At 39.5% G+C, this 12091-nt stretch overlaps 1 protein-coding gene across 1 annotated transcript in view; it reads right to left on the bottom strand.

Annotated features, from left to right (window-relative positions):
* The window catches only part of NAXD (NAD(P)HX dehydratase), a 48508-nt gene extending 36476 nt beyond the window's left edge, over nucleotides 1-12032 (bottom strand). Inside the window, exons 1-5 of the mRNA XM_003207857.4 lie at nucleotides 11907-12032; nucleotides 10524-10895; nucleotides 7148-7298; nucleotides 5835-5880; nucleotides 3919-4007 (exon numbers count right to left, since the gene is read on the bottom strand). Of these exons, the coding sequence (XP_003207905.2) occupies nucleotides 3919-4007; nucleotides 5835-5880; nucleotides 7148-7298; nucleotides 10524-10884 (647 nt within the window). The 5' untranslated portion in view covers nucleotides 10885-10895; nucleotides 11907-12032. The remainder of the gene's footprint in view (nucleotides 1-3918; nucleotides 4008-5834; nucleotides 5881-7147; nucleotides 7299-10523; nucleotides 10896-11906) is intronic.
* Between the last annotated feature and the right edge of the window lie 59 nt (nucleotides 12033-12091).

Below are 12091 nucleotides of genomic sequence, written 5' to 3'. Positions count from 1 at the left end.
ATTTCCTTTAACTGCCTTTGTAAGTAGAATCTGTCAAAATCTCTCCCAAATGGAATGACTGCAATCAAACCAAATCTGTAATTTTGTAAGTCACAGCATGAAGCTGAGTTGACAAGGTAACCTTCCTCAAAATGAAACAGCATTGCCCCTAGAAAAACAAATACACACTTTTTTTTCCTTTCCTTTCCTTTTTTTTTTTTTTTAATTAATGTTGGCTGATGAAGTGCCAAGTTTCTATCACTTTGATATCACTCTTTAGTTTACACTTGAATTCAAAGGTACAGACTACAGTTGAACCAATACCTAGAAAGCTAGAGTACTTCAAATCAGCTGTGGACACACAAGAGAATAAGTCTCAGTCAAAACATGTTTTGGTAACTGTCAGCTAAAAAAAAGAGTAAGACCCTAAAAGCTTCCAATAATAAATAAAGAAAATACCAGGCATGCCTTCCTTCACTCAAACTCAAGAAAGATCGAATAACAAAGAAATGTAATGCTGATGTCAAATCACAGCAGCATGGCAAGCATTCAGAAGGATGATTGTATTCCAGGACCTAACTGGAATATAATGTGTCTACATATGTATGCTTCTCTTCTTTATGTATCAAGAAGAAGCAAGAATAGAGTCACCAGTGACACCACAAATCTTTAACTTCACCTCTAAGTTTCCACCTGGGATGAGAATCCTTGCAACAACGGGGAAGAAAGAGACAGAGCAGGAGATGAATGCATCTCCTTTCTTCTATTCACTTGGCAGCGTTCAGGAAAGAAGCAGCAGCTTTTCTTCCCAAGAACACTGGACACAGAACACAGGTCTGTGAACAAGTTTTGTCCACGGTGCTGCACGACATGATTAGAAGCAGCTTAAGTATACTCCTCTGAGTCAGCACTCATGCAAACTGACCTTTATCTCACCCTAAGTGCTTTGGAAAGAAAACCAACAAACAAACACAACTTTCTCATGTGACTCCTAGCCAGGCTGCTGTCTAAATGTGGTTTCAGATAAACATCACACAGTTTATGCATGCTTTTATCACTGCAGGTATGTAAGGATCCAGCAACCAAGACATTCAGGAGGTGTCTCTTTGGTCAGACAGGTGCTTTCTCTCTGACTTGCTTCAGTAACAAAAATCCTTTCGCTTCTTCCAGCAGGTTACTCAAAATACAGTTTAGTCTCACTGTGTTTAATAGCTATTCTTAACTAACGAAACTAAAAGCTATGAGCCTCCTTCCACAAACTAACAACGTTTTTGAATCTCCTTTCCACATTTTGAATGAGAAAGGGCCAAAGAAAAACTCTGTACAATTACGAAAACGTTTTCCTAAGAGGCAATCTAACAGAACAGATTTATTTTGTCTTTTCAAATATAGCCAACTGGGTTCATATAGCTCATTCAGCTCTATGATCAATGGCCTATCAAGAGAGAGAAAGGTAACTCAAAACAGGTATTGAAGAAGTCTCCTCGACATGAACTAAGCCAAAGAACTGACATGCCTGCAATAAACCTTGGCTTTCACATTTCAGTATTATTTTATCTTTATTTGCGTAAAGTTCATAGGAAGAGCGTGATTTAAAAAAAAAAACACAAAACAAACAAACAAAAAAACACAGAAAAATGTAGCACAAAACAGGGGTGGTAGTAGGAAGAGCAAGGTAGATATGACTAAAACACAGTGCAGTCCATTCTCCAAAGGACCTTGACTTTTGTAATTTTCACTTCTCCACAGGTAAGCAAAAAGTCAGACAGCAAAAATACTGAACTGGATAGCTGGTTAAATTATTATTGCTACTTTTATTACTACCAAGTCATCAATGATGCCTTTGATAGAATCCCTGAATAAGAAGGAAATATCGCTATAGATAATGTTGACAATTCATTGTTCCTAGAAACACGGTGAACATTATTCAACTCAGGCAGTGAGGACACACACAGCCAGGTGTTAAAGCTTTATCTTCCCAAATCCCAGGATACAAAGTGCAGTTCTGGCTCTTTTACCTTCACACACAGGAACACAGAATGAAGTCACAAGATAAATTACAAGAGAAACTTGCATCATAGGGTGTCTCTAGCACAAGACGTTACACTTTAAATGAATCTGGGATGATCCGCAGCCGTGGCCACAAGGAATTACCCTGGTAATTCTGCAAGAGGGATGGTTATTTTCATAACTCTCCTTCTACAATCCTACTCAATCCTTCACACATAATGTTCTTGACATCCTTGAAGCGACAGGCATTTGCCAAGGACCTGAAACAGACTAGCACAACGTCTAGCTCTCACACACCTCTGCTACTCCTGCCACCAAAGATCAGCTGCAGCAGCTCTGATGAGCCAGAAGAGCCTCTACATTCAGAGGGCAGCAACAAAAAGATGTTCCTTCCTTAAGTTGATCCCCCTTGAGGTGAAGGTTGTACAGAAAGGTAGCAGCAGCCGAGTTGCCGAGGAGATGATAAAATGTCAGACTTCTGGTTGTACAAAATGGCAGTTGAACCCTGGCAAAACGCCAAGCTGTTCAACCAGTGAATTGAGAAGTACACGGGGCCATAATTACGATTAGCATAATAAGAGAGTGGTACAACAGCTACCTAGTTACTCTGAAGGGTCACAGAGAAATTATAACAAAGCAAAGTTTTAGGGAAGGACACAAAAGAAAACAATGTCATAGCTCAGTGGTTTTTACCCGGAGTTTCTCCCATGCATGAAGCGTGGCTCAAGAGAAAGTACAAAGACTTGATTAGGTTCTGAATCAAGAGCGGCCAGCAATGCTAGCAGGACTCAAACTGCTTCACTACACTGAAAAGATCATATAAAAACGTGACATCAGAGACAAAGTCTTTTACAGGAAAAACAGGTTGTTACTGTAGATTTGACTAAAGCCTGGGCTCAGTACAGTCAGTCAAGATTTCTTCCTTTCTCACTGAAGAAGACTGCTTTCAGAAGAGACTAAAAAAAAAGAGATGTTTTAACAAATAAATTCTGAACATTCTGATATTTGCCTGTTTTTTTCATTTTTAATGTCATATAAGCAATGTTTACAGAACCACAGATTCACACAATTAGCCAGATGCCTGGGTGAAATTAATCAGAATTGCAATAAAAGTAAAACACATTATCATTGATTTTCAGTCTTAATACAATACGGATATGAAAATTGCCAGATTCATCATACTTTGTACATCTACAGGAATTCACAGAAAAGCTGAAGTTTAACTCAGAAGTTCTCTTTGCAAACAGAAGGATTAAAGACTTCACTGGAATCTGAATTCCACAGACAACACAGAGAACCTACATAGTAAAAAATCTCCATTCAGTAGGCACAATTCAGTTCTCCATGAACAGAAATTTTGCTGTTCAGATATTTCTACTGTTCATGGTCACATCTGTTTTTGATTACGCTGCTTCTCTTCTTCATATAAAACTTTTCTATTACCACAGATATCAAGAACTCTAAAATTGCTCCCCTGAAGGCAAGGTCAACCCTTCCTAGAAGGCAGCCATATGCTGTACTCCAAGTGGAAGCACAGTTAGAAGCTAAGACTCCCATGGAGATTTTCTGTCTTTTTAGTTATCATACAGTATCAGACAAAACACCACGTTACTGTAACCACTGTAACACCTCACTGAAACAATTTATCTACCTCAAGTTAATCCATCCCTAAAGCATTTCAGAACTCAAAGTCAGGAAAGCACAAATGGATCTTCCCTATTAAGACAGTTGGTTATTAAACTTTTCACCTTCTGGTTAATAAATCTTTTCCTTCTATTCCCAGCAGCAGCTGTATATCTAATAAAGCAAGACACTTAAGAAGAAAAGTGAGAGTAAGTGTAAACTAATGTAAACTAATCAAGTGTCAGACTGAAATGTTCAAACCACTACTCCTGACCCACTCATTTAAACAAAACAGAGGTCACTTACAGAACTGGATGAACAATCAGCTCGGGACTATATGATTTGATCACTGTTGCTGCATCTTTGGTACAAAACACATGGGATAAATCTGCACCCTAAAAAGAAAAATAGCAAAAATAATTATCAATTATACAGCAACAACTTCAGAATTCCAAAGCTTAGTCAGCAAATAATTCACCTCTTTTCCTATTTCTCAGTAGTTAAAGGGAACTTTTCTCATTTTTTTCTATTTTGACTTAGCATAACATGCAATATTTTAGAGAAAACTTATATTTGCATCTAAACTCCAAAATATTTTCTTCTGTTTCTCACCAGAAGGATGACTGATTTTGAATCTTTGCTCATCTGAACAATGGTTCTCATTTGCAGATTAGTAGATTAGTAAAGATTAAAACATCACACACATGACAAGAAAAAAAGGCAAGAGAACAGAGTTAAACAGAGACAAGCTACACTAAGAAAGGAAAATAATAAGGTACTATACTTGCACAACACAGCTATGAGAATCTCTCAGTACTATTCCAGCCCTATCATTTTCACTCAATGGGCCAAATCCATACTAGATAAAGTCTGGCACAATTTCAACAACTTCCCTTCAGCTAAACGAAGCCAAGGGGCTTAGTCTCAAGTTTCCATTAACAACTCAAAAAAACACAAATACACTATAAAAATATGTAATATGTAGGAAACCTGATCTGCTATCTGTCTTCCATGTTGAAATTTCCCAAGGTTAATAAAGCATCTCCTCTGCTTTACTACCTGTACATTTAACATTTCAAGCTACTAAGCAATTCATAAATATGATCCTGCGATTCCTTATGTGAAGCTGCAATGAGTTGAGACCGAGTTACTCAAAGAGGGGACTCCCATAATGTACTTCTGTATTTGCACACAGTGAATAGAAGGCTGAGTAGTTTGTAATATTTTACAGAAGATTAATAAATGATATAATTTCAGTTAAAATCCTTGAGAGACTGCAAGTCTTGGGGGGGGGGGTGTAGATTGTGGTAGGAGGAAATACTGAGTAAGTACTGAATTGGTGCTTATTCAAACAAACCTACAAAAGGAGCACAATGAATGGAAAGTACTGATCACAGAGCTCTGAAAAATATACATATTATGTAAGCATGTTTCGGGTACTTTTGAATAATCACCACAGTATTCATGTAGTGTGCACTAAGTTTATCCTTAGTCATTTAATTTGTCACTAAAATAAGAAAGTTGACACTTCTAGGGAAAAAAAAAAGCCTAAAAGCTAAAGATTATAATGTAAATTAAGTGTGCCACTATAAAGATACGTTGAATTCAACCAACAATGTTTAGAATTACAGCACCAAAGAATTTTACAAGCCTAAAGCTGCACATTGCCCCACCCCTGGAGGCATTTAAGGCCAGGCTGGATGTGGCTCTGGGCAGCCTGGTCTGGTGGTTGTGACCCTGCACATAGCAGAGGGTTGAAACTAGATGATCTCTGAGATTCTTTTCAACTCAGGCCATTCTATGATTCTCTGATTTCAAAAGAAGATTACTTCATTCAATTCTTACCAAGAGTTCTGACTGCAACACTGAAAATGCAACAGTAAACACTAATCTAAAGTTACTTGAGAAACTACTTCAGCAAGTTTTCAGATTTGCTATCCAAGCCTCTGGTAAAACAATTTTCTCTCTAAAACCTTCCATTTTCTGGAGTATCTCTACCTATACGTTATACAGAGAAAATATTTACAGGAAACAGCAAGTGACACATCCATACAAAGTACTTCTACAAATCCAAAACTGAGGATTTTCTTTGTTAAATAGAACACCTTTTAGAACTCCAATTTCAAGCACAGCACAGACCGAATGCTTTTATAAAATGGCACTTAGCCAACATAAATGATGAAAAAGTTCATTTTGGATTGATATAGAAGAAGAACACATACCACTTTGAGAGCTGTAATTGCAGCAAAATATGGTGCTCCTGTGTATCTAGAATGAAATGAAAAACAATTTAGACTAGGAAACACATTCATGAGGTTAGATAAACTGGAAATCAGTCTGCCTTAAAGAAGACTCAAATACGAGGGCAAATTAAAAAGCTTTCTCTTATGTTTGCTGTCAAAGACAGATAAAAATCCTGCTATGCCAAAGCCAATCTCAAACTTTGCTTTAATTTCAAAGAAGCGACTTTAGTCACCTGCTTTCTTCACGGGAATATTTATAAAGACCATGATGTAAAAAAGGAAATTCTTTTCAGACAATCAACTTTGGAAGTTTGAAAACAGACAAATAAAAGAGAACAATAATCGAGCATTGTTTGCAAGCCAAGCCTGAGATCCATGACCTAGATCACTCCCATCTGGTCTCAGATGCTTAACCAAATTGCCTAAATCGTGATTCCAGTTGCCCTGAATTCTCTTTACGAAGACTGAAGAGCAAGGTACAGGCAGACTCACTCTAAGAGGTGTCTGCTTGGGCCAAGAGGTAAGAACCCAAGCCTAGCAGACCAAAAGGAAAACGAATTCCATTTTAACCAATACAGCACATTTTGCTCTTTATATAATGGCAGATCTCCAAAGGCAGATCTCTTTCACAGAAGAAAGATGCCACCTCTATTTTGAAAGGGGAAAATTAACAACAGGAAGGTATAGTACCTTGTTCAAAGTATTGTACACGTTACTGAAAGTGGCCAAGAAACAGAACAGAGGCTTTATTTCTAGATCAATATAACTGATTTATATATTTTTCTTCTGAAGCATGCTATTTCTATTGCTCGAGAACATAAATCAGGATATTAATAAAATCTAGTAAACAACATAATTCATCAAAATAATAAGCATACAGTAAGATGATCTCAGCAACCTTCTATTCCTGACTTGAGAGATCTAGTTCCCAAGATACCAAAATACAACGAAGATCAACTGTCTTATTCTAGTCCATTTACTTCCATAACCTTGTCATGCAATGGGAAAAGACATTAATATTGAATGCAGAGTGTTACCATAGTCAAAAATGACTGAGAAGTAGAAACAGGCACAAACTGCACTCTAAGTTTCAGTCACATTCATGACTGAAAGTTTGTGTCATGACCTCTGGGCAACACGACCATTCATAAGAAAGATCACGATGATGGACTAGGAAAGCACTCTGAAAAATACTCGTGTTTTAAATGTAAGGCAAGCTTAAATGGCTTCTACAAGTAGTAATGACATCTTCAACCTCTTGGAAACAACACTCCAATTTCTGAATAACTTACTCTCGACATCCTCCAACAATGCCTATACGTCCATCTTGACCTTTATGCCTCTTCCCAGTTAGAGGAGGGATAACGTTGCGCACCAGTTGAAAAATATTCTCCATATCCTTTAGAGTGTGATTTCGGTGCAGTGAAAAAGATCTCTCTATAACTGAAAAAAGAAGTATTACTTTAAAATATGCTCTTTCTTACACATCAGCATTTAAGTACTCAGACAGTAACGAAGTCACTCAAAGATTCACAAACTGACGTCCTTGTAAAAACCCAAAGATTTACCACCTAAAGGCCTTTAAAACACCAAGCAGCTAGGGAAGGTGATCACTTTTTTACACGCATTTCAAGTCTGATGCAGTGAGTATTCCCACTGCTCACAGTCTTAGGGCTCATGAACAGAAAGAAACAACCCCCCCAGAATAGTTTAAGTTGCAAAACGTTCACAAGGCTACCTTCTTAGTTCAGTCTCAAATCATTTCCATAATTCAGCTCAACTAAAATACGTACACTTGGTGAGCACTTAACACACCTGGACATGAGACGAGTACTCAACAGCCAAACCCACATTCCATATAGATACCCTACTTTATTTCCATTTCCCCTCAGACTTCCACTTCTTGGCAGATTCGGGGCCTATCTCACTGCTTTATTCTGGCAGGTGGATACGGAGCATAACAGAAGCCATTCTGCAAAACTCTAATTCAACTGCACTAGCTGCAAGCATTACAAAACCCACCATTTTTAGCTAGAATGCAGCTATTGATCTCTGATGCAAAGTTACGTGTGAAACTACATATTAAACCAACCATACACTCAGAATGCTGCGTATTCAAATTGCTGTTTCAGAAGACTGCAAAAATGTAGAAGAAAAACATATTTCAACAATTATACTACATAACTGAAGAGTATTAAACAGTTCACCCAATGCACGGCAAATTCGAACATCAGTACTTAAATGGACAATATATTAGCCATAAACTGAAAAAATAAAACTCTTGTATTTTGACACAACTCATCATATCTGCACGAAGCCTGTTCAGAATTGCAGTTTATATGATTGGAAAGCTACTCCTACACTTCAGTCAGGTTTCTTTTCTTACAGAACTTCTAAGAAGCTTTCAAGGAACTGCTAAATATTAACAGAGAATTAAGTAATAATAACTTGCACTATAGTCCACAGCTTCCAGCTGTGTAACATTTTGTAAGCCCAGCCCCAAAAACTGGAGAAGAAAAAACTGTACCAGAAAATGAAAGAAAAATGTACTAAGCAAGAAAAACTGCATCTGTGCACTATCAGCAGAAAGCATCTTTTTCTCCATCCTCTGGAGAATCTAAACCTAAACCAGACAGGCTAATCTTCAGTAATAGAATGCTTTAGTGTTCTATAACGATAAATACTCCTGGCTGATCTTTTGCTTCTAAAATCCTTCTATAATACAGGCATTCCTCTCCTATTGAGATTAAAAAAAAATTAAAATCCACCCTGTTTTGGACCACGGCCAAAATAGCATTGCAGCAACCCAGAGTAAAACAAAACACTCATCTCCTCTGGAAATAGGGCAGATTATTTTCTTTGAATCACACTTCATACATTAACTGGCTTTCAACCACATGAGAAACATACCTATCTTCCACCTCAGGAGGACTTCAGAAAGTCCTCTGTTCGTTTGCTGCTGGATCTTGTAAATACAAGCAATTATGTAACAAACAGAAAGAAAACAGAATTGCCAGAAAGGAATTCTCAATAGAGTCCCGCTTACCAGTGCACACAGTGGGGCACACTTAGCTATAAACAACTGAAAACCTAATTCCTTAAAGGATGTGCTGCCTGAAGAGCTTCATTTTTAGCACTTCACTGCAAACACTTTGTTACACCCTCAACATTTAAAAGATTCAAAGTTTCTCTTAATACAGTGGGATATATGCAATGCATTTTTGCACAGCGTAGTATAACTGTACACCTGCAGAAGGAAATCCAATAAGAGACACTAAATTGTAGCTTCAAGCCTTTACAGATAATAAAACTCTTCCAACTTCTGGCAAAAAACGTTTTTTAAAAACAGTGGTAAACCCCTGCAGGAACTGTCATACCAGTGTAGAATGTCCAATGATTTCCTCAGAGATTTTCTAAAGCACTTCAGGTTTCCTTTCACAGGAAACATTTACACACAGAATCCATATACTTGCTGTAATTTATCTAGAAAAGCCTTCAGACACTGAGGAATCCTGCAGACCAACTATCCAATCAGAAAACACCTATCCTAAGCCCCTAGCAGGCCTGAACATCCAGTTCCTGACCCATCTACAGGGACACCCAGCATATTTAACACAGAATGGTAAAGGTTCAAAGATCCTCTCAGGAATCAGTGTGCACCTTTTAGGATCCAAAGCGTGGGGTTATTATTCAATGCTGTGAGTTTGGGTGTTGTATTTTTTTTCCTTTCGAACCAGAATTTCTCTTTCAAGCAGTGTGAAGTACAGAATTAAACCCAAAGAGACTTGTTTTCACACAGCAGGATACAACCACTGCGCCCAAAGCTCACTCTGGTTTCAGCACCAGCCAAATACCAGCCTTCCTCTTGCCCACACAGCATACCTCCACATAAGGAGACTACATAAATGACACAGAACCACGGCTCTAGAAAGTCTGGTAATAAATGCTAGGATCTGATTGTCAACTTCTGGCCCACACGTGTTACAGAAGAAAAGGTCTGTGCAATTAATTCAAGCGCATTTGCTTTGTCTTTCTCTATAAAATCAAATTCAGACCCCCAAAGAATTTATAAATGAACTGACAGAGAATAAAAGGCAATGCCAACGTTTCCATATCGTACCATATCTGCTGCAGTAACGTGATATTTACTGAGGAGACCGGTAATTTTTACATAATGAAATTAGTTTTCAAGAAGCTGGATTTTAACATTTGACTTTTTTGGAGCGCAGGCAAAATGCCACTCCCTTCCCAACGTGGAAAAAACGTATGCACATCCTTAACTTCACACACTGAGTCAGGCCTGTTAGCTTCAGCAACAGCAGAACTTCTGCTACAACATACTTCCTCTTCCCACCTGCCTTTTATATACAAAACTTCCTTAACTTCATTTCACGGAGATGTGATTGTGGAAAGAAGAGCCCAACGTTTATAGAGTTTGAAAAGCATTAATTCAGTCAAGGAAATTTGTTGTAACTAACATATCTATATTAAATAATCAGTACAATGGTACAAACGACGTTTTAATTCCATTTGACATCAGACAGACACCTTCACCACAATATTAAATTATTCCAACTACCTTTTATTTGCAAAAGCTACTTACTAACAGGGCTTTCACACAGAACTTTAAAAAAGACTCGCTTTTATTTATGCTATAGAAGGAAGTACCTATCGGTGGAGAAAGTGCTGCTGTCATAGCATTATAATTAAAGTTATCCCCATATGAACGATGGTTTGCTCTCTGAGGTGGACTCGTTGGTATAGACTGTGCCCTTTGTGCTACTGTCGAAGAAATTCCTGACAACATCTGTCCCAACATCTGCAGCATCTGGAGCTCTCGAGCGTGCTCAGCTTCACGTCGTTTGTCCTCAATTTTGAGCCTCTGCTCTTCGTATCTATAAAATTTTTCTTCTGTATCCACGCTCTGCTGCAGGAATTTCTCCATCATTTTATCCAACGTTAAATTTGCATGGCGCTTTTTTGATCTTTTGGGCTGACTGAGAGGCGGGGTAACCGTCGGAGCGCTCATTTCTTTAAAGCCTAAAACAAGAGGAGAGAGAATTATTTTTCTGAAGGACCGAGAAGAAAGCAGCAAAAAATCTCCCTACGAAACGTGGACCAAATGCGTCACAACGTTATTACTCTTTCAATGCTAACTGCCATTATTTCAGACCTAAGCAAAAATACCCACGGCCTTCTATAAAGTTATAAAGGCAGCACAAAAATCATGCAGACATCTTATAATTGTTGTAGTACTGAACTTCAACAATAGGAGCCTTTTTGATCTTCTAAAAAGGTTTAAGTGAAGGCTATTAAATAGTATAGGCTCGTTTGTGTATTGCAGGTAATTACATTAATCTAAATTGAGTTTCAGTCTGTTGGCATTCTGGATTTGCATTTCAAAAGCACACGAGTGTAAACAACTCTTTGATGGGGTTTATGTGTAAAAAGAAGGTTGGTTAAACGTCAACCAATTGGCTGATGCCTCAGTGATGTCAACTGCTGAAGACAGGTTCATGTTTGTATTAAAGCCCAGCGTTAATCTAGATTTAAAACAAACAAACAGCGCTGTCCCCCCCCTCCCCCCACCCCCAACCCGGACACGGAGCTGCAGGGAAAGGACAAGGAGGAAGGGGAAGGGGGAGGCACTGCGTGAAGGCTGATGGCTGCGCGCCTGCTGAAGTTGGAGCAGCGCTGATGGAAGAACTCAAGCAATTCGTTACGTAAAAGCTCCCCCCTCGCCTTCTGCCCCATCTGCAACAATAAGCAGATTTTTCAGCGGGATCTCCATCATCACCGTAACCCAAAGGGAATGGGAAAACCCTTGGGTGAGAAGGACAGCCGCGTCCTCGCACAGCGCTACCAGCAGCGTCCTCAGCTCTGCGCCAGCGTTCCCTCGGTTCCCCGCCGCTGAACACCAATAGAACCTCCCGGCGCTGCCTCCTTCCCCTCCCCTCCCCTCCCGCGGGGCCGAGGCTGCCGAGGACGCGCAAGGTGCAGGGCCGGGGCCGCACCGGCAGGGCTGAGGTGGGGGGGCCGCTCGCTACTCACCGTCTCCGGGAGGCACCGGGATGGCGAAGGGGGGGCACTCCACCTTGATGGGGCGCTCGGCGTACGAGGAGCATTCCCCGGAGTCCTCGGCGAAGTTGTCGCGGGGGGACTCGAGCCCGGCGTCCTCGTCCGCCTCGGGGTCGTTCTCGCGGCCGTTGTGCAGCGCGCCCGGGCTGGGCGGCCCT

The sequence above is a fragment of the Meleagris gallopavo genome, chromosome 1 (assembly GCF_000146605.3).
Source record: "Meleagris gallopavo isolate NT-WF06-2002-E0010 breed Aviagen turkey brand Nicholas breeding stock chromosome 1, Turkey_5.1, whole genome shotgun sequence".
NCBI lineage: Eukaryota > Metazoa > Chordata > Aves > Galliformes > Phasianidae > Meleagris > Meleagris gallopavo.
The sequence above is the reverse complement of the archived record's forward strand: the minus strand, read 5'-3'. Positions and strand labels throughout refer to the sequence as shown.